The sequence below is a fragment of the Castor canadensis genome, chromosome 16 (genome assembly GCF_047511655.1).
Source record: "Castor canadensis chromosome 16, mCasCan1.hap1v2, whole genome shotgun sequence".
Lineage (NCBI taxonomy): Eukaryota > Metazoa > Chordata > Mammalia > Rodentia > Castoridae > Castor > Castor canadensis.
Window position 1 is genome coordinate 21286162 of NC_133401.1, and position 27878 is coordinate 21314039.

General features: G+C 50.9%; 1 protein-coding gene across 4 annotated transcripts; it reads left to right on the top strand.

The window, feature by feature from the left end:
- Positions 1 to 3860: 3860 nt before the first annotated feature.
- LOC109683845 (protein KASH5) lies at positions 3861 to 27878 on the top strand. Of its 4 annotated transcripts, none has more exons than XM_074057948.1 (20): positions 3861 to 4072; positions 6522 to 6656; positions 9965 to 10069; positions 10515 to 10701; positions 11161 to 11225; positions 12580 to 12646; positions 12897 to 13058; positions 13576 to 13693; positions 13994 to 14044; positions 19626 to 19703; positions 19909 to 19965; positions 20260 to 20319; positions 20931 to 21010; positions 21150 to 21234; positions 21716 to 21838; positions 24349 to 24407; positions 25797 to 25881; positions 27242 to 27306; positions 27387 to 27503; positions 27597 to 27878. In XM_074057948.1, exons 2-20 carry the CDS (start codon positions 6614 to 6616, stop codon positions 27736 to 27738), a joined length of 1749 nt encoding a protein of 582 aa, XP_073914049.1. In that variant the 5' UTR covers positions 3861 to 4072; positions 6522 to 6613; the 3' UTR covers positions 27739 to 27878. The 4 variants fall into 4 exon arrangements, with proteins under 4 accessions (XP_073914049.1, XP_073914050.1, XP_073914047.1 ...); XM_074057946.1 differs by having other exon boundaries at positions 3941 to 4072; positions 27390 to 27503; XM_074057949.1 differs by lacking the exon at positions 6522 to 6656.

Consider the following 27878-nt stretch of genomic DNA (forward strand, 5'->3'; position numbering starts at 1 on the left):
AGTGAGGTTAGCCTGGCCCAAAAGACCAAAAATCGTATGTTCTCCCTCATATATGGACATTAGATCAAGGGCAAACACAACAATGGGATTGGACTATGAGCACATGATAAAAGCGAGAGCACACAAGGGAGGGGTGAGGATAGGTAAGACACCTAAAAAATTAGCTAGCATTTGTTGCCCTTAACACAGAGAAACTAAAGCAGATACCTTAAAAGCAACTGAGGCCAATAGGAAAAGGGGACCAGGAACTAGAGAAAAGGTTAGATCAAAAAGAATTAACCTAGAAGGTAACACACACGCACAGGAAATTAATATGAGTCAACTCCCTGTATAGCTATCCTTATCTCAACCAGCAAAAACCCTTGTTCCTTCCTATTATTGCTTATACTCTCTCTACAACAAAATTAGAGATAAGGGCAAAATAGTTTCTGCTGGGTATTGAGGGGGTGGGGGGGAGAGGGAGGGGGCGGAGTGGGTGGTAAGGGAGGGGGTGGGGGCGGGGGGGGGGTGAGAAATGACCCAAGCCTTGTATGCACATATGAATAATAAAATTAAGAAAAAAGAAAAAGACATTCTTTCCCTCCTAAACTTGCACAACAGAAGAAAACAGAATCCTTTGTAAAGGAAGATAACACAATCCAGAGAACACAATGTTATATACAATATTCATAATTTAATTTTAAAAATCATCAGCTTGCTAGGAAACAAGACCAAAGTGACCAAAGCCAACAGACATATGTACTCACAGGTATTGGATTATCACTCCTAGACTTTAAATTACTATCAAAAAAGTAAATGAACTGAAATAAAATTTAGTAGATGGGTTTGAAAGCAGATTAGACACAGTAGAGAACAGAGTAGTAAAAATATCTATGCGAAATCACAAAAAGAATGGAAAATGCATAAAAGGTGTGAGACATACAGAACACAAGGAAAAGTTCTAACAACCACATACTGTAGTCTTAGAAAAACAGGAAAAGAGAATTAGCAAGCCTGGTGCTGGAGCTATGCTTCACACTTTAATCCTTAGCTACTTGGGAGGCTGAGATCAGGAAGATTTCAGTTCCAGACCATTCCAAGCAAAAAGTCAGTGAGACCCCATCTCAACAAAGCTAGGCACAGTGGTTCATGCCTGTCAGCCCAGAGAGAACAGGAGACTCAAAATAGGGGGACTGTGGTCCAGGGCAGCCCAGAGACCTTATCTTCAAAACAACCAGAGCATGCTTGGCACCAGTGGCTCACGCCTATAATCCTAGCTACTCAGAGGCAGAGATCAGGAGGATCAAGGTTCAAAGCCAACCCTGGGCAAATAGTTCTCGAGATCCTATCTTGAAAAACCCTTCACAAAAATAGGGCTGATGGAGTAGCTCAAGGTAAAGGCTGTGAGTTCAAGCCCCAGTACTGCCAAAAAAAACCCAAAAACTACAGCAAAAAGGGCTAGAGGCATGGCTCAAGCTGCAGACCACCTGCCTAGCAAGAGCAAAACCCTGACTTCGAACCCCAGTACTGCAAAACAACAACAAAGAAAAGTGAGAATTAGAGCCAATCAATATGGAAGACATAGTGACCAAAAATTTTACAAAATTGATGAAAGACACCAACTTAGACTCAAGCTTTAGGAAACCCAAGCATAATAAGCTCAAGGTAAACCCCACTTAGGTGTATTATAATAAAACTTATGAACACGTAAAACGAGAATGGCACAAATTACTAATACCTGTCACCACAGATCTTACAGATATTTTAAAAAATAAGAGAATATTATGACTGGGCATGATGGTACATACCTATAATCCCAGCACTACAGAGACTGAGGCAAGAAGATCAAGAATTTGAGGCCAGCGTGGGCTACAGAGTGAGACTCTATTTCAAAAAAAAGAAGAGAGAATGTTATGAGCAACTTTATGCAAATACAGTAATTTAAAATTTGAGATAAATTCCTTAAAAACTACAACTTACCAGAAATAACATGGAACAGCTGAATAGTTTTATTTTTATAAAAAACAAAAGTGAATTTGTAACTTAAAGTTTTCTCACAAGGAAAACTAGGTCTAGATGATTGATGGGTGAATTATTCCAAACATATAAAAAATAAATTACTGGGGGTGTGGCTCAAGTGGTAGAGTGCCTGTCTAGCAAGCATGAAGCTTTTATGTCTAGAGAGAGACTGAGGGTTACATCTAAATTTGATGCCTAGCATTCATGAGGATCTGTGTTCAATTCCCAGCAACAGAGGGGTGAAGGGAGGGAGACAGAGAGAGAGAGAAATGTTATACAGCAGTGAAGAGAAGTCATAATCAAAAGTGATTACCTTTGGAGGGTGATGATTGGGAGAAAGTACAAAAAAAGTTGCTGAACTTTGAACAATACCGTGTGTGTGTGCATTGTGTTTCATTAATACAGTACTTTATGAAAATTTCATTGAGCTATAACTTAAGATTTGGCATTTTATATATATTACAACTATTCTAAAAGTTTTTTTAGATTTATATATATATTGGCATGGTGGTAGTGTTTGAAGTCAGAGCTTCCTGCTTGCTAGGCAGGCACTCTACCAGTTGAGCCATGCCTCCAACCCTTGATACCCATTCTTATTGAGGTCCATAAGACCCCATGAGGTGAATATGACTTGTACCAATGTAGAAAAGCTGAGAAATGATTTTCCTAGGTCACACAGCAATGGCAGTAGGTTTGCCTCACGTTTTTTTTTTTTTTCTTTTTTCCAGTGTGGGGGGTATACTGAGAATTAAACTCAGGGCCTTGTGCTTGCTACCATTTGAGTCATGCTTTTTAACCACTCAACAAATCACGTGCCAAACAGGTTCCTTCCCAGGCCTTATAACGAGCCACCATCTAATTCCCAAAATGATAACTGCCAACTAACAAGAACCTTGTATAAACCTCGGATTAGCACCTGAAGACTTCCAGCCACCCTAAAGAAGCCATTACCATGTCCACTTCTGGTTCTGGGAGAAATATCGTGGATCAGAGCGATTAAGTCTTTGTCCCAAGGTCACAGCTAGGAAGTGATGGAGCCAAAATTCAAACCCAAGAATGTCTGACTCTGTCCACTCTACCGATTAAGAGACATGAATCCCATTCATTTCTTCATTTCAACAAAAAATGTCAAGCACCTACACTAAGCCATGTATGTTCAAGTCTCCAAATGGTCTCATTCTGCATAGAGAGACTATGTCACTTGGTGGGGACATGACAGGAGGACTACTAAGAGAGTAAGCAGACAGAGATGGGGGCAGGGACGGTCACTCTACAGATGAACGAGGACGGGCAGATAAACAAGGAGGTGTGCAAAAGGGCTCAGTCAACAGGGTCCCAGTGGATGGGACATCTTTTGTTCCAAACAACCTTGAGAGTCAAATTTAGATGTAACCCTCAGTCTCTCTCTAGACATAAAAGCTATGGGGTTTTCCCCCTACTCTCACCCAAAAGAAATGAATGAAATGGTTTGAGAAAAAAGTCTTCTGGAACCTATCAAACAATGTGACTAGTCACAAAAGAGCGTGGGAGTGGACTGGGTCCAGGTGAAGCTGGACATCATTGTGACGGTGCCCGGCGGGCTTGATACGGAACAGAGCACAGAAACAACATGACTTAAGTGGCCGATGAGACATGGGGATGGACACGGAGTCGCTCTGTCCAATTATCCCCCGCTCCGCCTTATCTCATCAAAGCTTAAGGCGAAAGAGGAAGAGCCTAGTGCAACCTGGGCGCCCGCCGCTGCTGCTCCGCCACCAGTCACAAACCCTACAGGAGGCGCCCGCTTCATCACTGCGCATGCGCCGGCTCCACAGGTCTAGGCGCAACGCCCTCGCAGTCCTACGCATGCGCATTCACGGCGTTCCAGGTAACTCCAGGGCAGCACGCGCCTACCCGCGGTGTACGCCTGCGCAGTCCGGAAACGGTGGGGTTTCAACACCTCGCAGTCTTGGAACCGCCCGGCCCCTTTCGCTTTTCTGGCGGGAAAGGCGCACGCGCATTTCTCCCACTCTGCTCGCAACTGCCGTTTGTTCGTGGTCCTCAGCTGTGTCCCGAGAGTGGGGTACGACTCCAGGTATGCCATGTCTGTGGCAAGGTTCCTCCCGAAATCTTGACACAGGTCTCCAAGTTATAGGAGAGATTCTTAGTCCTTGGAGCCTTCTGAATCCTGTTAAAAAGATTCTTAAAATCCTGACCCAAAACCGCCTCTGAAATGCCTAAAGGGAACCTGCTAGGAAATCTTACAGGTGACCCCTGAACTTCTGTTAGAATCTTCTAGAAATTCTGTCCAACTTCTCCCTCAGAGCCTGCCTGGCATTTCCCAAAAATCCAGTTAAGAGATCCCCTCCCTGGATCCTATCAAAGACTGACACCCCCAGAATTCCAGGGACCATCAGCAGCCTCTCAGGGACCTTCCCCATTCTGCGCCAGCCATTGCCCCTTTGCCTCCCCCAGGGTACTTGGTCTCCCCACAAAGGCCCTTTTTATTTTTCTAGAACCTTTTAAAAATTGTCTTCACAAGGTGTACCTGATCTGTCCAGAAAGCAGAGTGTTGGGAGCATTTAGCACTTGGCGAGGAAAGGGGACAGATAAACCAGGTGACCCTTAACCCTCGGGTGACAGTTTCCCAGTGTCCCCTCAAACCTAGGGATACATGGCCTGGGGTAACTAATAATAGGCCCCTTTCCCTCTTGCAAGTGGCCTGAGTTGGGTGCTGGTGGCTCATACCTGTAATTGTAGCTACTTGGGGGACTAAGACCATCAGGGTTGAAGTTTGAGGCCAGCCCAAGCAAATAGTTCTGAAGACCCCATCTCCAAAATAACCAGAGCAAAATGGACTGGAGTTTGGGCTCGAGCCTACTTTGCAAGCTTGGAGCCCTGAGTTCAAACCCAAATCTCATCCAAAAAAAAAAAAAGTGGCCTGGAGTTTGGACTGGGGTTGTGACTCAAGCAATAAAGGGCCTGCCTACCAAATTCCAGTATTTCCCTCCCCCCGCAAAAAAAAAAAAAAAAAAAAAAAAAACAAGGGCCTGGCACAGGTGGCTCAAGTCTGTAATCCTAGCTACTCAGGAGGCAGAGATCAGGAGGATCACAGTTGGATGCCAGCCAGGGCAAATAGTTCCGGGAGACCCGATTTTGAAAAAAACCCTCACAAAAAACGGCGAGTGGAGTGGCTTAAGGTGTGGGCCCTGAGTTCAAACCCCAGAAACACAAAAAAAAAAAAAAAAGGAAAGAAAAGAAAGTGGCACGGAGTTTGGATGCTCAGTGGTGTGGTCAACCTGGTAATAATGGTGGCAGGACAGGGCACTATCAGGGCATGGAGCCAAGGAAGGCTGCTCAGGGCCCGTGAGCCAGTCTGGGCCATGGACAAGGAGAGGCCGCAGGGACTCTGAGCTGGGAACCTGGGGAATAACAGTACTGAGCTCCCATTGTCATGGGGGGGTAAGGGAGTTTGAGGTAGGCTGGTATAGAAAAACGTGACAAAAAGAGGCAGGGTGGCTCATGCCTGTAAATCCTAGCCACTCCAGAGGTGGAAGCAAGAGGACTGAAAGCTCAAGACCAGCCCAGGCAAAATTAGTGAGACCTTATCTTAAAAAGGTGTGGCTCAAATGGTAAATTGCTTGCCTAGACTGTGGGAGATCCTGAGTTCCATCCCCAGCATGTGTACACACACACACACACACACACACACACACACACCACACACACACGGTTTCAAGAAACCTGCATGTCACTAGGGAGCCATGGGAGGGTTGGGAGATGGGGAGAGACAGGGACAAAGTGATATAAGAGGTCCACAATCCAAATAGAGGATAAAATTAGCAAGCACGTCAACTGCTAGGCTGTGTTGGAGCCCAGATGCTTAGTATCATTCAACCCAGGGTGGAGGGGAGAGACATTTTCCAGAGCAGCAAAGACAGGAAAGCAGGAGGCAGAGGCCACAGGTGGGAACAGCAGGCCACTTTGGGGAACAACATGCACTTCAGAGTTGCCAGAGAATCCAGTGTGATTTGAGGAGGGGATTGCATGCAGGGCCTTCATCATTATCTGGGCTCTGTCCCCTGGTACTGGGGAGCCAGGGAAGGGCCCTGAGCAGGAGGAGAAGGGCATGTCAGCTCTCAGGCCCAGTGGGGATGGGCTAGAGGCTGGGATGTGGGCCCAGGGAGAAGACAAGGCAGGGCTGTGAGGAAGGAGGTACAGGTTAGAGTCACTGGGCAGGAGAGACAGGGTTGTGGACTTCATGAACTGTGGGAGGCAGAGAGGCATCCTTCTCCCTGGAGAAGCTGTGCCCCTCCTACCACCTGCTAACCTACCTTTGATTTCTGCTGCCCACCCCTTAGGCCCCCATTTTGCCATCCCACAGCTTATCCATAAAAACAGGTCTGAGCGGGAGCTGCCAGGTTGAGGCGGGGGTGGCAAACAGGTTCTGAGAACCCAAAGGGCCTGGGGCACAGGTTGGGCGGGCTGATCCCCACCTGAGGGTTGCTGGTCTGAGGAAGCCATTCCCCTGCTTGTCCTTCCAGGAGCTCTCTGGACAGCCAGTCTCTTTCCTGTCCCCCCCAGTGATGGCAGGAGGCTGGTAGTTTGGCCAGCAGCTGGAGAGCAGGAGTGTTCCATGGACCTGCCAGAGGGCTGGGCTGGTGGCCCCGCTGCAGAAAGTAGGTGGCTGGGTCCCTGTTTGCCCCAGAGGAGGAGAAAGAGGGAGCTGGGAGTGAATGGGTATTAGGCTATGACTTGGGGACTTGGGAAAAGTGGCTTAGGTGGCTATGCAGGATGGGCAGGAGGGAGCAACAGTGTATTAAGTAACCTGCTATGTGGCCACCCACTTGTCAGTACCCTTTATCCCCTCTGCTCTGGGAAGCTGGGCTGTGTGATAGCAGAAGCCTGTGTACACACTGTCACTGTCTGGAGTACCCCCCTTCTCCCTCCATTCAGACCACTGTCTGAATGGCACCTCTTACTTTGGGTAAAGGAGCTGCCCTGTCATGATCGCTCCTCTCCCCCTTGAGCCAGTGTTATTCACATCTGTTTAGTCTCTGTCCCCTAGAGCATGAGTTTCATAAGGCAATGTCTTGTTTTATTCACTCTGGTACTCCCAGTTCCTAGATCGTGCTATCCACAGAAGTATAATGTGAGCCACATATGTAATTTTGTGTGTGTGTGGTACTGGCTTTTGAACTCAGGGCTTTATGCTTGCTAGACAGGCACTGTACCACATGAACCAAGCTTCCAGCATTTTCTTTCCAATACTAGGGATGGAACCCAGGGCCTTGTGCATGCTAAGCAAGTGCTTACCACTGAGCTACACCCCCTGCCCTTTTAAAGTTATTGAAAATTGCATATGTGAGCCAGGTATGGTGGTGCACACCTGTGGTTCCAGCACTCAGTAGGTAGAGGCAGGAAGAGTGCCAGTTCAAGGCCAGTCTTAAGCTCCTAGTGAGATCTTGTCTCCATGAAACCAGGGCTGGGGGCATACTCAAGTGGTAGAGTGCTTGCCTAGCATGCCCAAGCCCCTGGATTCCATCTCCAGCATTGCAAAAATAAATAAAAGGAAAGGAAAAGAAACAAGCAAAATGAATGGTAATAATATATTTTATTTAGTCTTCTATATCTAAACTAATATCTTCTGCATATAACCAGTATAAAAATGTATTGAGATATTCTCATTTTTTCAAAAGATCTAGTCTCCAAGATCTAGTGTGTGCTTTGCAATAATCAAGCATCTCAAGAACCACATGCAGTGAGTGACTATCTGTCGGTTAGCACTACCCCAAGCGCTGCATGCCTAACACAGCAGGAACTCAGATTCTCTTGTGTGAATGGATTAATGCAGACCATGTGGACATGAGAGCCATCCTTAGAAGGGAGGTGCTGGGTCACCCTCTCTGAAACTGCTAAGTGGGAGAGCCTAGTCTGATCAGGGGAAGCAAAGACTCTTTCTTAGAGGCTCCCAGGTGTCCCACAGCACAGCCTGCAGCGTGTCCCAAGGCCCCTAGCCTTCACTCTAGCCTCAGGAGACTTTCCAGGTAGTAGGGCCATAGGCAGAAGGAAGAGGGCAGGTTGACCATCTAAACTTCTCCTGCACCAGCAGAGGGCGAACGGCCACCAGGAACCGCTAGCAAAGTCTGAGCCAGCCCCAGAGGCTCCAGAAGGAAAGGAAGGGACACACCCAGGAGATGGAGACAGAGAAAGCAGGGAAAGAGACAGAGGGACAGTGGAGGAAGGAAAGAGAAGCTCGAGAAACAGTCGCCAAGCTATGGGAGAGAAGACAGTGGGAGTGGAGGACATGGAAACAGCTGGACACAGGAGAGAGAGACTTGGGAAAAGGTTGGGAGAAAAATCCAGAAAGAAAGGTAGAGAAGAGCAGGAGCAGAGAGATAGAGGCACTGAGAAAGGAAATCAAGAAGGGAGAACAGGGCAGAATGTGACATCTTGCAGACACTACTGATCCTCAGAGCCTGCATGATCTACATACAGCTTGGCTGCTCCTGGCCAGCAGCCTTGGGCAAGTGGTCTTGCTGGTCTACAGAGTTCTTATCCATAAATGGAGAGAACAGTGAGAGGAAGAAACCAAACTGCAGCTAGAACCTGCCTCCCCTAACCTTGACTTGCAACTCTCTTCCCAAGGGAGGAACCCAGGAGCATGACTCCAAGCCTGGAGGGGACAAATTTCACTCACAAGAAAGAGCCCTGGAAGAGTTAGAGGGATAAGAAAGGGGACCCTATGCTGGAAGGTGATATAAGGCAAGCCCCTAACTTCTCTATGCCTCAGTGTCCTCATCTGTAAGATGGGCCTAAGAATAGCAACCACCCACTACATGTGAAGTGCTCAGAAGAGGCCTGGCATCTACTGAATGCTAAGTAAACATTCCGCTCTATTATTAAGTTTCCACCATGTGCCAGGCCAAGGGCCTTTCTAGATCTTATCTCATTTCTTCTCTAGGAGGGAGATAACACCACCCCTATTTTCCAGAGGAAGCAGCTGAGGCTCAGAGAGTCCCTGACTCCAGGGGTCACCACTCATTTCAAGCCTTAGCCCAGGTTACCTCACCCTGCAGCCTATGCTGCTGTTCCTAGCTGACAACACCAGGAAAGCCACTTCCAGCCTTAGGAGAGAGGCTGGGTCAGCCCAGTGACTTCTGGAGGGGAGACTCTCCTACTGTCATGGAACAGTTGAGTGCCTGCTTCGTGCAGGCAGTGTGAATACAGCAGTGGACAAACAGATCCTGGAACAGACACGCATATATGCACACACACATGCACACATGTTCTTCACATACTCAGAGTTAATTCTTCCAGCCCACTGAGAGGGATCATTCTACCCATCCCCCCATTTTACAGGTAGGAGACAGATGCTCCAAAAGAAGAAGCGATTTGCCCACAGACATGCATGGCCAAATTAGTCTAACAGGCCCACAAAGCTCTGTCCCATCTTGAATCACCCGATCCCTCCACTTCTTGGGCCCCTGGCCCTGGGCTCTATGAGCTCAAATGATGCCAGCCTCTTCTGGGGATACAGGGAGGAGAGAGACCTGGTCCCTGGGGCAGGCTGGGAGACCGGAGATGCAGTGGGCAAGATCGATGCGGGCTGCCCGCGCTTTATCGGATTGTTCTGGCTCCTGGGCCCCCCTTCGCCCTCAGCGCCTCCCAGAATCCTCTCCTCTTTGCCCTCCCCCACGCTTGGCCTCCTCTGAGCCCAGTCAGAGGAGGCAAGAGTGACATCAGAGCTGGTTATCAGGCTCTGAAGCTGATTGGACAGAAAGAGTTAAACAGCAGGGGGGTCTTCCTGGCCTAAAAGATGAGACCTCTGTGGGGAGGGGGTAGTGACTCAGAGATCTCACATTGCCATTCCCACAATACTCCCTGCTGTTCTCCACCAGCCCTAGCCCTAGGCAGCTCCGAGGGGATTCCCTCTTCTTGTAGAGCCAAGGACTGAGGACCTGGTATCACCCTCTTGTCTCCTCAGTGTACCTCTGGGAGCAGCCTGAGGAGGTGAGCTCAGGACCACTTCTCACCTTAGAGGAGCAAATACTCAACTCTACTTTTGAAGCTTGTGACCCTCAGAGGACAGGTGGGAGGTGCTGGGAGAGCAGTGGGGGCATAGGGGTGGGTTCTGGGAACTGGAAGGCCATGGAAAGGTGTGAGGGAAGGCCCTTTCTTGGGGTCCTGCTGAAGCAAAATGAGTGCTTTTGGAAGCTTCAGGAAAGAAGTGGATAAGGGGATGGTGGCCTTCTGGGAGGAGAACTTGGGGTACCTTGACAGAAAAGGACAAGGCTTTGGGCTCTGGGAGAAGGGGAGGTGGCTACCATGGGCCTGGTGGGCACGTAGGTGCTGCCCCTCCACTTTTTGGAAAAGTTGACTCAGAGGAGGGGCAGGGACTTGCTTAAGGTATCTCTTCCATACTGTGGGTTAGGGGTGCCACCAAGCTAGCTAGTGACATCCTGCTCCAAGTCATTGCCCAGACTTGGATACCACCCCCACCCACCCAGCCTCCCTCACAATGTGCTTGGCCCCAGGCACTGTGGCTGTGACCCATGTGCTGGCCTACCTGGAGGCCGTGACGGGCCAGGGCCCCCAGGATGCACGTCTCCAAACGTTGGCCCGAAGCCTGGACCCCAACAGGGAGGGCCCTGGAGCCACTGTGGACTTGGATACCTTCCTAGTGGTCATGCGGGACTGGATTGCTGCCTGTCAGCTGCAAGGGTGAGTCCCTGCAGTTTCATTCTCCTCTGGGGAGTCCTAAAACCTGCCCTCATACCTGCTTACTGTAGCCAGCAACTGTTAAGCCCGGGGACCTACTGTGGTTGGAATAAGCCTAAGGAGGAGAGAAAAGTACAGAGATAAGAGTGGAAGGGTTGGGAAGGGGTCTGAGGATAAAATACTGTGTAAAATGACACAGAGCATCTGGGAGACTGAAATAAAAGGGCTGGAGTTGAGAAGAGCTTAGGGGACCAACTGGCCCCTCCTAGTCCCTTCACCGATGCAGTCCCTGCCCCTCCTGCTTTCCATCTGGCCCCAGGCACTCGCCATCTGGCCTCACCTTCCTCCCACAGTGCCCACTCTCACCTGACTTGGTCCCTCCTCCCCTCTGCAGTCCCCTGCAGTGGCAGGTCACGATTGCGGGCAGCTACAGGGGGGCTAAGCCTCATCCTTTTGATACAGGGGATTAGAGCTGGCAGAGGAGACCGCCTTCGAGGGAGCCCTGGCCTCCCAGCAACTGCCATCTGGTGAGTTGCTATATATGGAAGGAAGCAGGCAGACCAGGGGTCTGCCAGTGGGGGAACTTCCCACCAGGACAGAGCAACGGATGAGGTGCAACCAAGGACCTTTGCTCCAGCCTGGAGCTATGAGCATGGCTTACTCGGTGCCTTTGTGACTGTCCTCTCATCCTTACCTGAATTTTTGGGTTGTTTTGTTTTGTTTTTCCTCTGAGGGTTGTTTCTAACCCTTCCTCCCAGTGTCAGCCCTGTTCTAGAGGCTTCCAAGGCCCTGGCACCTCCTCCTTGCTCTTCAGTGCCTGCAGTGCTCCTGCAATGTATGCCTGCATCTCCACAGCAGAGGCCTTTGCTCAGTCAGTGCTCCAGCCTAAACTTTCTATCCTGTCCTCATCATTCACCCCTCAGCAAAGGGGAGGCCCCAAGCTGTCCAGATCCTTGCCTGCTCCTCACTCAGACCTGCATGCTTGTCCCTCTAGCAGTCTCTTCACCAGTTAGTCCCCTGTCCTGGGGCTGAGTTGGCTGCTTGCTCACCATCCTGTGCCCAGGGCTTCATACCTCTGACATGCTCCTTTACAAAGTGGCTATGAGCTAGAGGCCAGTGGCTTATGTCTATTATAATCCTAGCTATTTAGGAGGCAGAGATCAAGAGGATGGCAGTTTGAAGGTAGCCCCAGGCAGATAGTTCTCAAGAGCCCATCTTGAAAAAACCATCACAAAAAAGGGCTGGCAGAGTGGCTCAAGTGGAAGAGCGCCTGCCTAGCCCTGAGTTTAGCTGGGTGCCCCTGACTCACACCTGTAATCCTAGCTATGCAGGAGGCAGAGATCAGAAGGATCCTGGTTTGAAGCCAGCTGAGGCAAATAGTTCTTGAGACCCTATCTTCAAAAAACCCTTCACAAAAAAGGGCTGGTGGAGTGGCTTAAGGTATAGGTCCTGAGTTCAAACTCCAGTACCACCAAAAAAAAAAAAAAAAAAGTGGCTAAATTTCTCCTGCCTTACAAAATCAAAACCAAAACTGCATATTTCTTGACATCTCTTGAACCTTCTTCATCAGGCTTGGGGACCAGGAGAGGGCTATGAGCTGAGGAAAGCAGGCCAGCTCTGGGCCCTGACTGGAGTTGAGGTGCTGCCCAGTATTTGGTATAAGGGAATTGGGAGGGGGCTTATCTGGAAAATCCAGCCTGAGCTCAAGGTAGTGATGAGCAGGGGTCCTTCCAAATGGGGGAACCTTCAGCCCTGGGAGCCCAGATCACCTGACAAAAAGGGAAAGGGCATAGGCCAAATGAAGAGCAGGCCTGGAGCTCTGGGATACCCAAACATATAAGATTACCATGGAGCTGACACTTTTTGTCTCTCTCCCTCCAGGATGCCCAGAAGCTGAGGACCCAGCCAATCTGGAAAGCTTTGGAGGCGAAGACCCTAAACCAGAGCCGTACATACCCTCAGGCCCCTCCCTGCCTGCCCTCACCCTCCCTTGTTTTCTACAGACTGCCTAGGCCTGGGTAGGGCTTAGGATCCATTGGGCAAGGAACAAAAACCTTGCTGACGGTTCAGGGAGAGCAGAGGAGTCTCTCCTGTTTCTGTTTCTTCAGAAGAGCCCTGTCTCCCACCACCTGCACCTACCCTGCCCTGGGAAGGAACCCTGCACTGTGGCCCTGACCCAGCCCCTTCCTGGCCCCCAGGCCCACCACAGCTGACCTGCTGAGCAGCCTGGAGGACCTGGAGCTTAGCAACCGGCGTCTAGCTGGGGAGAATGCCAAACTGCAGCGCAGTGTGGAGACAGCTGAGGAGGGCTCCGCACGCCTTGGGGAAGAGATCTGCATCCTGCGCAAGCAGCTTCGCAGGTGAGCGGCATCCTGCCCCTGGCCAGTTTGCTCCTAAAAGCCCCAGTCCCAGCCCCAGCTCTGCTCTCTGCATCAACTTCCAGGGGTCTTTGACTTCACATCTGTTCCTTCCTTCTTTTCCCTTCTTATTCTCTGCCCCTGTGGTTCTTGTCTCTAGGCTTTTCTGTTTCATTCTGTCTTTCCCTTAGATTCAAACTTCTGTCTTCATTCTTCTCCTTTCTTCTCTGATTCTCTGTATCATTGCCTTTTCCTGTCTGTGCTCTCTGTACCTTGTGTCTGATGTGGTCCCACTGTTTTAATCTCCCACTCTCTCTAGGTCTGTTCACTTCCTCAGTTGAAAGGTTGAACCAGGTCTCTAGGTTGAACCATACTCTGTCCTGCCCTTTTCTTTCTGGATTTCAATCTCTTCCCTTCTAGGTTTCTGCCCCCACTTCCCGCCCCAACCTTGAATTCCTTCCAGGAAGCTGTCTCTCTGCCTTCCTCCCCATCATGTGGTCTTTGCCCCTGCCCCACTCAGCACCCAGCAGGCTCTGCAGTTTGCCAAGGCCGTGGATGAAGAGCTGGAAGACCTGAAGACTCTGGCCAAGAATCTGGAGGAGGAGAATCGCAACCTTCTGGCTCAAGCCCGGCAGACGGTGGGTGCTGGCCCAGGCAAACAAAGGTGCCCTGCCCATCCCTCCTTCCTGGAGCAACAGAGCCTGGCTGCGGAGTGGAAGGGACGGAGAGCATGCGGCTTCCTCCCTCCCTCCAGGTCCTGCTCTTCCCGGCCTTTCTCACACCTACACACTGCCCCTTTCGGTGCAGTGGGTACAGCGGAGCTGTCCCTCCAGCCCTTTTCTTTAATGACCATGCCCCATTCTGGTCCTGGAGTTGGGGAAGGGTGCTATGGGGCAAGCAAGCTGCAAAGCATTTGTCCTCTCTCTCGGCTTGCTCAGGAAAAGGAGCAGCAGCACCTGGTGGCTGAAGTGGAGACTCTGCAGGAGGAGGTGAGCTGAGGCCCACTACCTGCCCACCTTCTCTGTCCTTGGGCTTCCTGGCCCTACCCCACTGCTACCAAATCCCAGCAGCCTGCAACCAAACAACGCCTGCCTGTGGGGGAAGACCCCAGCATCCCAAATAGTGTGTGCTGTCCCTGAATTCAGATTACACACAGTGAGAGCTACATGAGTGACCAGAGTGTTGGTGCCTGGGTTCACACTGAGGCCACCTACTTAAGCATGGGCCAGTTCCTCCCCTCTGTACCTTGGTGTCTTCACCACTGAGGTGAGAGAACAGTGGCATCTGCTTCATTGGGTTATGTGAGATTTAAACCACAAGCTGCTCAGAAAGTCTCAAACACAGGTAGGACCAAAAAGTTAGTGTCACGGTGCATTTGTATTTTTTATAGTAGAAAGAACGTGGCTGGGGCCAAGTGGTAGAGCACTTTCCTAGCATGCTCAAGGCCTGGGGTCGATCCCTAGCACTGCAAATAAAGCTGAAACAAGAATGTAGGCTTTGAAATTAGCCCTGAGTTCAGAGCCCAGCCTTTAGACATGGACTTCTCCTTTCCAAGACAGCTTCTTTTTGTTTTCATTTTTCTGTGCTGGAGATGGGACTGTGGGCATATGAGGCAAGAACTCTACCACTGAGTTACGTCCCCAACCCCCAGCCTATTTTTTATTCTCCAGGAAGCAGGGAGAAAGGCACCTGTTGGGTAGGGTTGCTGTGAGGATTAAGTGGCAGCATTTCGCTCAGGGTTTACCACATCATAAGCAGTAACCTCTGTCTGTTGCAGCCCCATTCCATCTAAGACAAAACAGTATCTTAGTTCATTCTGAGGCCACATAGTTCTTTTAGGTTTAAACTGAAATTAATCTCTTGATGAAACTCTACCACTGAGTGCCCCTGCTCCTTGCCGCCCCCACCCCCGCCCCGCCCCAACACACATCTGCTTCTAAGGTCACGTCTAAGTTGCAGGAGATCCACACAGGGAAACTTGTGCTCCAGGAAGCAGTGGGTCCTCACTCAGCATTGGTCCTCTGTTCACAAGATGGATCTTGCTTGTTCCATCTGGTTCTCAGCCTTTGTCACCTGTGAAGCCATGGGGAGGCTGCATTGCCTTCAGATCACTGGACTCCAGTCCTCACTGTATCTGCTGGCAGCCCCCTTAGCTGGGCTGGGACTCTTGCTCTCATCTCAACACTCTTCCAGGTCCACGGGAGGTTTGCAGGTCTCCTGTGAAAGTATACAGGGCCTCACTAGCCCTCTGCTTCCATTCCTCACACAGCCAGTACTGCCCCTCAGGGTTCTGAAATTTATCTGGAGAAGGGGTTCATTGCCTCTCTCAGTCTCCCAGTCTTCCAAGAGCTCTATGGTTTCACACTCTCAATCCCTCCACCTAAGCTTGGTAGACTCACCACCCAGTTTCAGTCCATGCTTTCTTCTCTGTCCCTCCTGCTCCAGCTGTAAGGATCTCTTCCTATTCTAGGAGACCACATATCCTGCCCCTTCCACCATGTTCCCCTTAAATTTCTTTGCCATACATTTGCACTTTGGCTTTTACATGGAAATCAAAACCTTTTCTGCTATTTTGTGGCTCTTCCTTGACTCACCCCCTGGGGCAAAGGACATCACAGAAAGATGGATGCTGCAAGTGATACATGGAGTGCGGAAAGGATGTGACAATTTCTTCCAGAACTTATTTTTCAAGAATGAGGAGTTCAGACACTTGTGGCTCACTCCTATAATCCCAGCTACTTGGAAGGCTGAGATGGGAGGATTATGGTTTGAGGCCAGCTGGGGTCATTAGTTTTAGAGACCCCATCTCCAAAATAACCAGAGCAAAATGGGCTGGGGGTGTGGCTCAAGCGGTAGAGCACCTGCTTTGCAAGGGCTTGAGTTCAAACCCCAGTTCCACCAAAAAAAAAAAAAATTTCCTGGAAGAACCTCCTTCCTTACAGCTAACTGGCATCCAACTATGATGGCCAAACTGCTCCCTGGCAGGAGTAACGTGGCTGCTGATGAGTCCAGAACAGTTTTGGCTCCAAAGAAGAGAACACCAAGGAAATGGTGGCTTCAGTTCTTAAGGAGAGCTTGGAAGAACGTGGTCTCAGGGTTATTGTGTTAGTTCACTGGCCTGCCCTCCCTCCCTCCCTCCATCCTTCCTTCCTTCCTTCCTATGCTGGGTATGGAACCTAGGGCCTTACACATGCTAGGCAGGTGCTCTATGACTGAGCTACATCCTCAACCCTGAAACAGGGTTTCAGTATGTAGCCCTGTCTGGCCTCACAGCCCTCTTGTCTCAGCCTCCTGAGTGCTGGGATTACAGATGTCCACCACCACCCCTGGTGCCCTCATTGGCTTTTCTGCCTGTGTCCTCATGATTACAAGTGGCTGCAAGAGTTCCTGACCTCAAGTTCTCATTCAAAGCAGAGTGAGAAGGTGCCAGCAAATACTCCTCTAGTGGCTCTTTTTTCATCATAAGGGAAAACTTTTCCAGAAGCCCCTCACCTTACTCCATTCCCCCCCGCCACCCCCCCCACCCCCGCCAGCAGAGCACTTATGTGATACTGGCCGAAAGTGGATCGCACAACATCCTCAACTGCAAAAGAATCTGGGAGAGTATCTGACCTTCAGCTGCTAGATGGGAGATGTACAAGCCAGATGGGGGTGAGAATAACTACTGGGTTACTAAGCAGCAAAATCTGCCAAGATTTCCCTCTTCATTCACTCCCAGATCTGGGGCTGGAGCCCACCTGCCCTCAGACTCATGGTGGATTCCTGGTGATGAAAGCAGAAGAAATAAGCTGGTGAGCAGCCACCAACAGTCCCTGCTTTTTCCCACCCAGAAGGCCAGCTTCCAGGTCACATGCCTTGAACAGTGCCTGGGACTTCCTAGGAGCTCGATAAACTGGAGCTATTCTTGGTTCTCTCCCCTTGCTGCCACCACCGCTTACTGCTTACTGCTTACGGAGCATCTGTGGATTGAGTTCTCAGGTTACAGTGGGTAATGCTGGGGAAACAAGACACTCAGCACTCTGAAGGTCCAAGCAGCATCCTGTGGAGGATCCATGGCCTGGTTCCTCTTACTGCAGAAGGCAGGATGGTTGAGTAACTGCTCCCTGCCACATGATCCAGGACCTGGCCTGCAGGTCCCCACCAGGTGGACAGATGTTGACACAGCACTCCTGGTTCGTCCTTTCTTTGCCCTTCACCTGGCAGCCCAGGCCCACGGGGAGAGAGTGAAGGCAGCTGATGGAGGACTTGGAGCCAAGCCAGCTGGAAAGGAAGGAGCTGGCCTGGGTGTATCCTGGGGCACAGGGAGCAGGGCTTAGTACCACCTAAAATGCATCCCCTGGCAGCCATCAACACATTGCAGCTTGTGAGGCTTTTGGTGCCTGGAAACTTAGAATTTGGTCCATTTTTTCTTATGTCCCATTCAGCAGCTTGTGCGGGCTGCCCTCTCCTGACCTCAGTTCCCAGCACCTTTTATTCTGGGGTATGGGGACCAGGCACAGCCTCAGAAAGCCCCTGCTGCTGCTTTTCTGCTCTCACTGGCCTCAGGCATTAGCATCTCTGCACTTCTAGTCCCGGAGCAACTTGTGTCCAGGGTAAAGCTGATTCTCTTCGCACCCGGCTCTCATCCAGGGATCCCTCTGGCTGGGAGGAGAAGCTAAGGGTTATAAACACAGGACTTGGAATCACAGCTTGGGGTCTGAGTCCACCGGCTGCCCCGTATGACCTTGGCCAAGTTTCTTCTTTCCACTCCTCAGTTTCCTTTGTACATGGGAAATGATGACACCATTAATAGCTAAGACAGCAAAACATGGCATTCCCCTCAGTGTGATGTGTATAACCACCCACAAAGTTTTCTTGCCAAAACACTGAACAAGTCCAGCCAAGGCCTTGGATCTACCTATCTGCTTATAAGAAGTAAAGGTGTGGAAGGATATGGTGAGTGTCACCATAGAGCAGGACAGAAATCAGCCAGATCAAGTGCACCAATTCCACCAAACAAATGACCAGCTACCACAGATGAAGAGCCTAAAGTATCAGGGGAGAAATTACAGTGAGGTTAAAAGACATCACATTTCCACCAAAAGCAATGGTAGGCCTCGTTTGGATCCTCAAACTAAATGAATAAAGACATTTGTGAGGCAACCAAAATGACAGAGCACAGAGGATGGGTGACACTAAGGAACCCCCATTAATGTTGGTGATAATGCTATCATGGCTTTGCTAACATCCTCAAGTAGGAGATAAATTCTGGAGTAGCTACAGGTGACATGATGCCTGGGATTTGCTTTAAAATAATCTAGTTAAGCTGGGTGCTGGTGGCTCATGCCTGTAATCCTAACTACTCAGGAGGCAGAGATCGGGAGGATCAAGGTTTGAAGCAGCCCAGGCAAATAGTTCGTGAGACTCTATCTCGAAAAACCCATCACAAAAAAGGGCTGATGGAGTGGCTCAAGATGTGGGCCCTGAGTTCAAACCCCAGTACCAAAAAAACCCAAAACTCCAGTTAAACAAAACAAAAGCTCTGGAGGAAAGAGAAGAACCAAAACTGGAAAATGCATATAATTAGTGAAGCTGAGTGATAGATAATATGAATAATGGAGTTTCATTGTATTCTTTTTTGGTGGTACTGGGGTTCGAATTCAGGGGCCTTGTGTTTGCTAGGCAGGTGCTCTACCACTTGAGCCACTCTTTTTTTTTTAGTTATTTTTCAGGTCGGATCTCACATTTTTGGACCAGAACTGACCTGGACCTCAATCCTCCCACATAACTCCCACCCCCCACATAACTGGAGTAATAGGTACACCCCACCATGCCCAGCATTTTTTGTTGTTGAGCTGAGGGGGCGGTCTTCCTAACTTTTTGCTTGGGCTGACCTTGAACCATGATCCTGCCCAATGTCTACTGCCCAGGTAGCTGGGATTACAACTGTCAAGCCCATCTATACTGTCTTTTATTTTGTGTATGTTTAAAAAAAATTATAGCAAGGCAGGGTGGTGCACTCCTGTAATAGCACTTAGGAGACAAGGTAGAAGGATTGAAAGTTCTAGGCCAGCCTGATCTATATAAAGAAAATATCTCAAAAAAAAGCAACTAAAAAAAAGTAATAAAAAGTTCATGTTTAACATTTACGAAACATTTGGAAAAGGCCAGGCACTGCTGACACTATTCTAAATGTTTTGTGTTCATTAACATTCTTCAGCATACATTTCCATGAATTACTACCTGTGTGACCGGGGCAAGTTTCTCAGTCTGTCTGTGCCTGAGTTGCCTCTGTCTTTAAAATGAAGGATAGGAAATGAGTCATCACATGCAAAGTGCTCAGTAATTATTAGAAATGATTAGCTCATTTAATCCTCACAGCAACCCCATGAAGATCCTATTTTTTAATCTCCCATGCATGGAGGAATGAAAGCTGAAGTCCCAGTAGGATGGTTGGAGGAATTAAAGCAGCTAAAGTATAGGAAGTGCTTAGCAGGAGGCCTGAGGGACAGCAAGTGTCCCCACATGTCAGTTTTTAGTACTAATACCATTTTCTGGAGTGAATGTAACAGGTGGGCTGTTCTTCCTCAGAACGGGAAGCTGCTGGCTGAGCGGGATGGAGTGAAGAGGAGGAGCGAGGAGCTGGCCACAGAAAAGGACACTTTGAAGGTGCTGTCCTCCCTAGTGCCTGACAGCTGGCCAGGCTGTCAGGGCCACGTGGGCAGTGCAGCTGGACCCCCTCAAGCATAGCTGATGTCCAGGGATGTCATGGTGGCTGAGGAGAGGGCCTTGGGAGAGCAGGGTGGACCAGAGGGAGGGCAAGGCTGAGGGAGGCTGCAGAGCCAGAGAGATGGACAGGCTCCTTCCTTGACAGCGGCAGCTCTATGAGTGTGAACGCCTCATTTGCCAACGAGATGCCGTCCTCTCTGAGGTGAGGGGGCTGGGGAGGGAGACAGACTTGCCTTCCATGCGCGCCTGCCTGGCTCATGCCATTAGTCTAGCAAGAGAAGTCCACCTGGGTCTGATCCCAAGATAAACAGCCCAGCAAGATCAAAAGTCTCCCTCAGGTCACCAACGTGACCCTTCAGGAACTGGATGCACCTATGCCCGTACTGTCCCTCAGGCCTGGCTACCCCCATCCCCAGCCGGCCACCCCCACCCCCAGCATTAGCCTCCTTGTCTTGGGGAGCTGGGTCCAGTCTCAGTCAGCTTTGGGCTTTCTCAGCGCACTCGCCATGCAGAGAGCTTGGCCAAGACCCTGGAGGAGTACAGAATGATGACCCAGGTAAGGGCTGCCCTCTGTCTGCCCAGCCCTCGCCACTTCTGGCCATCTCTGGGATTTGCTGCCTCTCCTGCTGGCACCTCTGTCTGTCTCTGGTGATCTTTGTTCAAGTGTGCACATACGGCATCTTCCATCCCTGCTGTATGACCATGTCACTCCTGTTGCCATCTCTTTGCTTTTTCACTTTTGTCTGTTCCTACCTCTCTCTGTATCTCTGTCTTCCCCTCAGTTTCATTCTCTGTGGATATCTTCTTGTGGGATCCCCCCTTCCCATCTTTGTGGCTCTACCGGGGTAGTGGGATTCTTATATCTGTCTCTGGGTTGAGTTCGTCCATCCGTCACCCTGAGTGTCTCGGGCTCTGGGCTTTAGGAGTTCATCCTGCCTCTCTCTGGCCCATCTGTCTGCTTATGCCTGCCTTCCCTTACTGAGTCTGCTTGGTGCTTTATCTTCTGAGCTCCTGTTGTTGGCCATCTTTGGAGAGAGCATCTCTGCTTTCTCCCCTGGTCCCTTGGTAATCTGTCTAAGAAGTAGAGAGGACATGGAAGAGGAGCCCATGGTGGGGGCAGGGTAGAGTGGACAGCCAAGTGCTCCCCACATTCTGCCTCCCTTGTAGGAACTGAGGCTAGAAATCTCACACCTGGAGGAGAAGCTGACTCAGACCCACAAGGGGCCAGATGAGGAGGAACCAGATGAGTGAGTGGAGTGGGAATAGGAGAAGGCAGGAGGGAGCCCAAGGGTGGGGCACGCTGACCTCCAGCCAGTGGGCAGGGCAGGGCAGGGCAGGGCCCAGGTAAACTGACTGGCAACCTCCCCCTTCTGTCCATGTCGCCAGTCTGCTGGAAGGGGCCCAGGCAAGACTAGGCTGGACCATGTCACTGCCCCCATCACTGGGCTTAGAGATCCAGGCCATTCGGCAGGTAGGTCTCAACACTCATGTCAGACACCCAAAGCCACCAAGGCAGAAACTCCAAATGTTTCTCCACTCCAACCCTCATACCTAGCTTGGCCTATGGCCCCAGAGCTCTGGGACATTGGCCCACTTGTGTCACCCCTAACTCTGTGCTGCCAATCTCAGCTCTCTTCTAACTCTCTCTCTCTGCCTCAGACCCCAGCCCTGCCCAGGCCAGACCCAGTGCTAACCTAGCCCTGACTCACCCCCATCCTATCTAACCCAGACCATCTCATTCCTTAAGTTCATCTTTAACCCAGTCCTTGTCCAGGCACCAAGCACTTCTGCTCCATTCCATGCCCTCCCCCACCCCAACCTCACACCATCCCTTTTCCACCTCCTACCCTACTCCTAGCCTCACACCTAAGACCATTTCCATCTCCATCCCTGGCTCTGCCTTCTGCCTTAGTCTGGCCTTCCTGGCCTCAGAAACAACTTCTCCTTCCCAGAAACAAGAAGTGGCAGATGCTGATCTCTCCAGTCCCCTGTGTGGCGTGTGGCAGTGGGAGGAGGCCATGCATGAGCCCAGTGAGGAGTCTGAGATTCCATATGAAGCCCTAGCTGGGGAACAGGTGAATAGGGTGGGGCTCTGAGACCTCAGGAGTCCAGAAGCTTCGAAAGGAGCCTGGAACAACTCTGAGGGCCACTCAGGCTGGCTCCTTCACACTTCTGCTTGCTCCCCAATTGGTGAGCAAATGTTTAATGAGGGTCTTCTGTGTGCTGGAAAGCTGAAGCCAAACAGGACACCAACCCTGCCCACTAGAAACTGACCCTGTAGTATGGTGGGCACAAGTGAACAAAGACACAAATTGGCAGTGGCTTTGTTGTTTTCTTTTCTAGAAACACTGTCAGTCTGGGTATGGTGGTATATGTCAATAATCCCAGCACTTGGGAGGCTGAGGAAGGAGATTGGAGAGTTTGAGGTCAGGCTGAGCTCCATAGTGAGACCCTATCTCAAAAAAAAAAAAAAAACAAGGGCTGGCAGAGTAGCTCAAGTGCTAGAGGCCCTGAGTTCAAACTCCAGTACTACCAAATAAATAAATAACATGAAAATACTGTCAGGGATCACCTGACAGTCCTACTGTAGGAAGACGCTAAGTTGTTTATCCTGTTACCATCACCATTCCTTTACTTTTCATTTGTTTTTTTGTTTGTCTTTTGAGGTTTTTTTATTTTGCTGGTATTGGAGTTTAAACTCAAGGCTTCATGCTCACTAGGCAGGTGCTTTATCACTTGAGCCACTCTGCCAGCCCTTTTTTTGTGTTGAGTATTTTCTTTTTATTGTTGGGCTGGGTGAGGGTACATTGTGGCATTTACAGAGGTTCTTACAGTGTGTCAAATATATCATACTTGAATTCATCCCATCCACTGCTCTCCTTTATCCCCGCCTTCCCATTCCTGGAATGATTTCAACAGGTATTATTTTTGCACTTACATACATGTGTACTGTGTTGGGTATTTTTGTGATGGGATCTCACAAACTATTTGCTCAAGCTGGCTTCAAACCACATTTCAGGCTTGAGACTGTAATTCTTTAAAAAGGAATTCTTTTTTAAAAGAAAATATTCACAGCTCTGTAAAAAATATGTTATTGTCTTGAAAACTGTGCCACTTCAAAGCTGTTCACCTTCCTCCAAGGAGAAATTTGTTCCTCTGGTCACTTACTCCCTGGGTTGAGAGAAGCCCCTGTGTTTCTTTGACAGCAGTACTTGCTTAGGTTCTCCCTTTCCCAACATCTCTGGGAAGTGGGAGCCTCATCCTTCCCCTGCTGTTACTCATGAGAAACTGAGGTTCAGAGAACAACATGTGCACAGTCTCAGCCTGTGGTGGACAGAGCCATGTCTCTCAGGGAAAGTCTAAGTCAGTTAAGCTTCTGCTTCCAGCTAGCTCTCAGATGCCCCAAGAGATGGCCCCATCCAGGGAAAGACTGACAAAACCCTTGAGACACCACTGTGCCGGGTCTGTGAGCCAAGTCACTCATGCAGGCAAATGGGCCAACCCAGTGCAGGATGTGGTGCTAGAGGTGGGGGCTGGCTCTGTGGGAGCTTGAGAAAGGAGTGTCTGTGTCTGGCGGAGGCGGGGAGATGTCAGAGGGAAACTGACACTGGAGTTTATTTTGAAGGAAAAAAAAAAAAAGATGTAAGTGCTTCAAGGAGTGAGGCCTTCCAGACAGGAAGGGAAAGCCTACATGAGGTCTTGGGAGGGTAAAGCTGTGTGATAGGCTTTAGGTGCACAGTTTGGAGAAGTCTGCAGCCAGAATAAAAGGAATCCCTATCAAACTAAGAAATTGGACTTTTCTTGAGGGCTGTGAGCAAGGGCAGGCTGTAGGATCAGCTCTGGGCATGGAAGATCCCCCTGGAACCCCATGAGGGACCAGCTGGAGGCAGGAGGACCAAGGAGGAGGTTGGACAATGGGGCTGAATCCTGATTCAGGCCACGCCTTATAGGTGGAGAAAAAGGGACAGGGCTGGGGACAGACAGACTGTAAAGAGTGAGTGACGAAAGGGGGAGGAGAAGGAGCTCATCTTATGACCATGAGATAACATCTTGAGGGACATCCAACAGCTACTGGAAGCAGTTGGGTACACAAGCCTGGAGCTCAGAGAAAGTATTTAGAAAACACTGTCAGGTTGGTGGTTGAGGTCATAGACAACAAGGTGTCTCTGGAGAAAGCAGGTCCCTGGGTCCTGAAGCATAGCAGGTAGAGCCAGCCCAAGACAGGAGAACTGGGAGGAGAAAGGGGGTTAGAAAGGCAAGACTGAGCTCCTTCTGGGTGCAGGCAAGTGTGAGAAGTTTCTGGGGCACCCTTGGGATCTAGGGCCTGTGTTCCTGGGTTCTGCAGGAGAAGGGAGCTTGGTAGAATTAAGAGCAGCCATCACATTTCTGGCTTCTGCTCTTGGGGGGATAATAGTCATCTCAAGTGGGAGGGCTTAAAAGAAGGTCGCAGCCCAGGAGAGCCACTGTGTACAGGTGTGGGCTCCAGTGGGGAGAAGAAACATTGCTGGGCTGGGGAGAGGCTGAAGCAGGGAGAGGGCTCTGAGTGAGAAGACTCAGGGGAGGCCTAACCTTTTTGTTTCTGCAGAGAAACTTGCACGGAGAGCCAGCGCACCCTGAAGAAGGAAGCAAGGAGCCGTCCCTGTGGTAAGGAGCTTGATCCTCACTGAGCCAGTCCTCTGCCTCTGGTGACATCTAATACGTGGATATTTAGAAGAACACCAGGACTGACTGTCCTGGGGGAGTCAGGTGCCACTCCCTCACTTGTTCATTCATTCATGTCTGCCAAGGGGATCCTGTACCTATCGATCAGGAGTCACATCCAGCTCTACCCTCAGTGCCTCCAGGGCTGGGGAGGGACAGACCCTGACCCAGACAGGTTTAGGAGTAGATCTGGCATCTGACCCACTAGTGGGGAGTCTTCCTGAGGAGAAGATGGCTGAGGGGACCCTGTAGGACCAGAGTAGTCAGTATAAGAGAACTCTTGTAGAAAAGACACAATTATCAGGCAGATGGTACAAGTCATCGCAGTCATAATCTCTGAATCTCCAGGGAGCCCTGGGATGAGTGAGACCCAGATGGACCCTTGGAGAGCTCAGGGTCAGGAGACCACGAGGCCTCCAGAATCAGAAAGCCCGGGCTCAGGTCCCACCCTAGTTAACTTGCAACGGGGCTGCCATGAGCTTCCAGCTGTATCCTTGAAGCCCAGCCCCGTGACTGTTACGTGCTTGTCATGAGGCTGTGTCCAGCTTCTGAGCATATAGCAAGCACTAGATGTCTGGACCTGCCCTGGGGCCCTGGATGACTGTGGTGCCTCCCATTCCTCCCATTTCAGGCTCCTGCTGTGGCCACTAATGAGGCTGCCTGCATGGCCTCTAATTGGACTTGTCTGGGAAGAACTGAGATTGGGCGGGCTGGGGGCTCAGGAGCTGTGACCTCCCCCTGCATCATCAGGGACTGAGTGGTACTGGGGGTGGGGCTGGTACCTCTGCATTTCTGCAGGGGCAGGCCGTGGGACCCCAGGCTAGAAGCCAGGAGGAGGGAAGTGATGAATATGCAGCCTCTAGAGGTGGCTGAGGGCCTGACCTGGAGGGGCCCAGGGGACTAAACTGCCTGGGTCCCAAGTAGGAATTGGAGGGGTCAGACAACTGGGCTGGCACAGAGGCTGGGGGCCTGTTAGCCTGCACCTGCGTTGAGTGGAGGTTGAGGAAACAGTGTGCCCCTAAAGACGCTGCTGGTGATGTAGTTGGTGTGTTAGATGGTGAGAACCATCTCAGTTCCCGACTAGGGGGGTCAACTGGAAAGGGACAGCAGAAGAAGCTAATCTGAGATAAAGGCCCCCTTACCCTTCAGCGGTCACAGACTCTTGAAAATTTGAGGAGAAATCCCCTGAGAAGTCCATACACAGGACCCCAGCCCACTCCTGGGGCCTGATCAGGCTGAGCCCTGCATTGAAGGATTGAAGGCCCCTCCCAGCCCCGTGACACAGGGAGCCAGGCCAAGGAGAGGTACTTGCAATTACTTTTTTGGCCTCAGGGTGCCCAGAAGAGAGGGCAAGAAGGAAGCAGAGGAGGCTGAGAAAGCAGCAGAAGAGGAAGAGGAGGAGGAAAGGGGGGTCACGGTAAGCAGTTCCCAGCACCCTCCTGGTCCCCAGTCACTCCAGGTCCCCGGAGGCTAACGAATTCCTCCCCAGCACCCCGCCACACACACATCCCAACTCCTCAGTAGCAGAGAGAAAAATCATTTGGCCAAGAGATAACAAGGCACTTGCTCTAGCTAATGAGAGCATTTGGTAAGGTAGCGGGGAGGCGGGTGGCCAGAATGTTCCCCAGAGACCCGCACACACCGCATACACGCACAGGGCTGCAGCCACCACACCACAGGCCTCACAGACGTGGCTACACCCCCGGATTGCATCAGTGCACACGCACATGCGCCCACATGCTGAGGGGAAGACTGCCTCCCCAGCCAGCCTCAGAACTCCCTTGGGACGCAGCATCCTGGCGCAGTCCTACTGGGAGCCACACAGCGTTAGTGGCAGTGTGAGGCAAGGGCTTAGCCCGGCTCTCAGTAAAAGGAAGGGAAAGAAACTTCATGAGGAGAGGTGAGGAGCCCATGGCCTTCAGCGGAGGAGCGGAACTCATGAGCCAGGACTGAGTCCACCTCAGGTGTCCCTAGCCTGTAAGGACACTCGCCTCTCCCTTGAGGAAGCTTACCTCTGAGCCACAGGGCCCCAAATCCCACCTCCTCGTGCCACACACACGCCACTGCCCCGGAAATGGGACCCACCTCAGCATCCTCACGGCCCACTTGGCACTCATCTCCGTCCAGCTGACTTCATGCCTGGCACAGTAGCTGGCTGCAAGGAAGGCAGTGGTCGGGACTGGTGTTTGGTTTTATTGTTTTTTATTATCTTCCTCTGTGGAGGAAAGGTATGGGCATGGGAAGGCCCAAACTCTAGAGAGGAGGCCCTTCCAGAGAAAAGAGGGAATAAGGAGACAAAGTGGGCTGGCCTGGTCCCTGGAGGGATCTGTGTGGCTTTCATCTTAAAGCAACTGCTGGCTCTGGCACTGGCAAGAAGGTGTCGGAGGAATGCCTTACTATGCCAGCCCAGCACAGGGACAGGCACCTGTAGAGGATGGGGCCTCTGCCCTCAGAGGCTAAGGAACTTCCAAAATCCAGTGGAATGGAGGTGGTGATAACGAACAGCTCACACAGTTCCTGCTCCCTATGAGCAGGCTCCTTTCTGAGCCCCCTCTGCCCCCTTTTCTGCACTCACACTTTAAGTCTCTGCGTTAATGCTCTGAGGTGGGGACTAGCAGATGGGAAAGGGAGACAGAGAGGTGTGGTGACCTGTCAAGGGACGCAGCTGCCACCCTGGCTGTGTGTCTCACCAATCCCATGTGGTTACTGTGGGCTGGCGTGAGGCCTCTCTCAGTCCAGAACCCAGGGCCACAGGTGTGTCTCCTTTTTCCTCCCAGGCTGCTCTCCCCATCTCTCTGGGAGACCCTCACCCCAGAGACATCGCAGGAAGCCCTTTTGAGAGGTAAAGGGACTCCTGGGTCCTTGAAGAGGGCTTGGGGACAAAACGCCCAGCAGTGATTGTTTTTCCTTTTGTGCCTCCAGCAGCCCTGTCGAGCTGGAGCTCCAGCGAGCCCTGCTGCCTGTGATGATGGAACTGGTCCCAGTCAGGAGGCACTGGGCCCCACGCTGCCTACCCCCCCGACAGCCCCAGAGACTCAGGTGCGCCCTCCAGACATCTCCAGGAAAGAGATGGCCAGATGTGGGGAGACCATGGCTCCCCAGCGTCTAAGCCCTCTCCTGCTTCCCCACCAGGTTCACTGGGCACCCGTTGGTCCCGGGGCTGTTCCTGGGCCTGCTGCTCCTGCTGCTGCTCTCGGTCTTGCTGCTGGGCCAGCCCCTGGCCCCTACCTGGCCCCACCTCCAGCTCTGCTACCTCCAGCCCCCACCAGTGTGAGGCGCTCCTGCGCTCAATGTCTAGTTCAAACCCCTCCCAGGCTTTCTACTGTCGCCCTGCTCGTTATTGCTGTTTCTTGGGCTCATCCCAGAGCCAGTACAGGGGAATCCATGTCACTAAATACTTTTTATATGATGTCT

Excerpts from the sequence above, each read along its gene's own strand:
- LOC109683845 (XM_074057948.1), top strand. The coding sequence starts at position 6,614 with ATGGACCTGCCAGAGGGCTGGGCTGGTGGCCCCGCTGCAGAAA. Across the intron at positions 21,011-21,149 it reads GATGAGGAGGAACCAGATGA|TCTGCTGGAAGGGGCCCAGG; the intron begins GTGAGTGGAGTG and ends CCATGTCGCCAG. Across the intron at positions 25,882-27,241 it reads AGGAGGAAAGGGGGGTCACG|GCTGCTCTCCCCATCTCTCT; the intron begins GTAAGCAGTTCC and ends TTTTCCTCCCAG.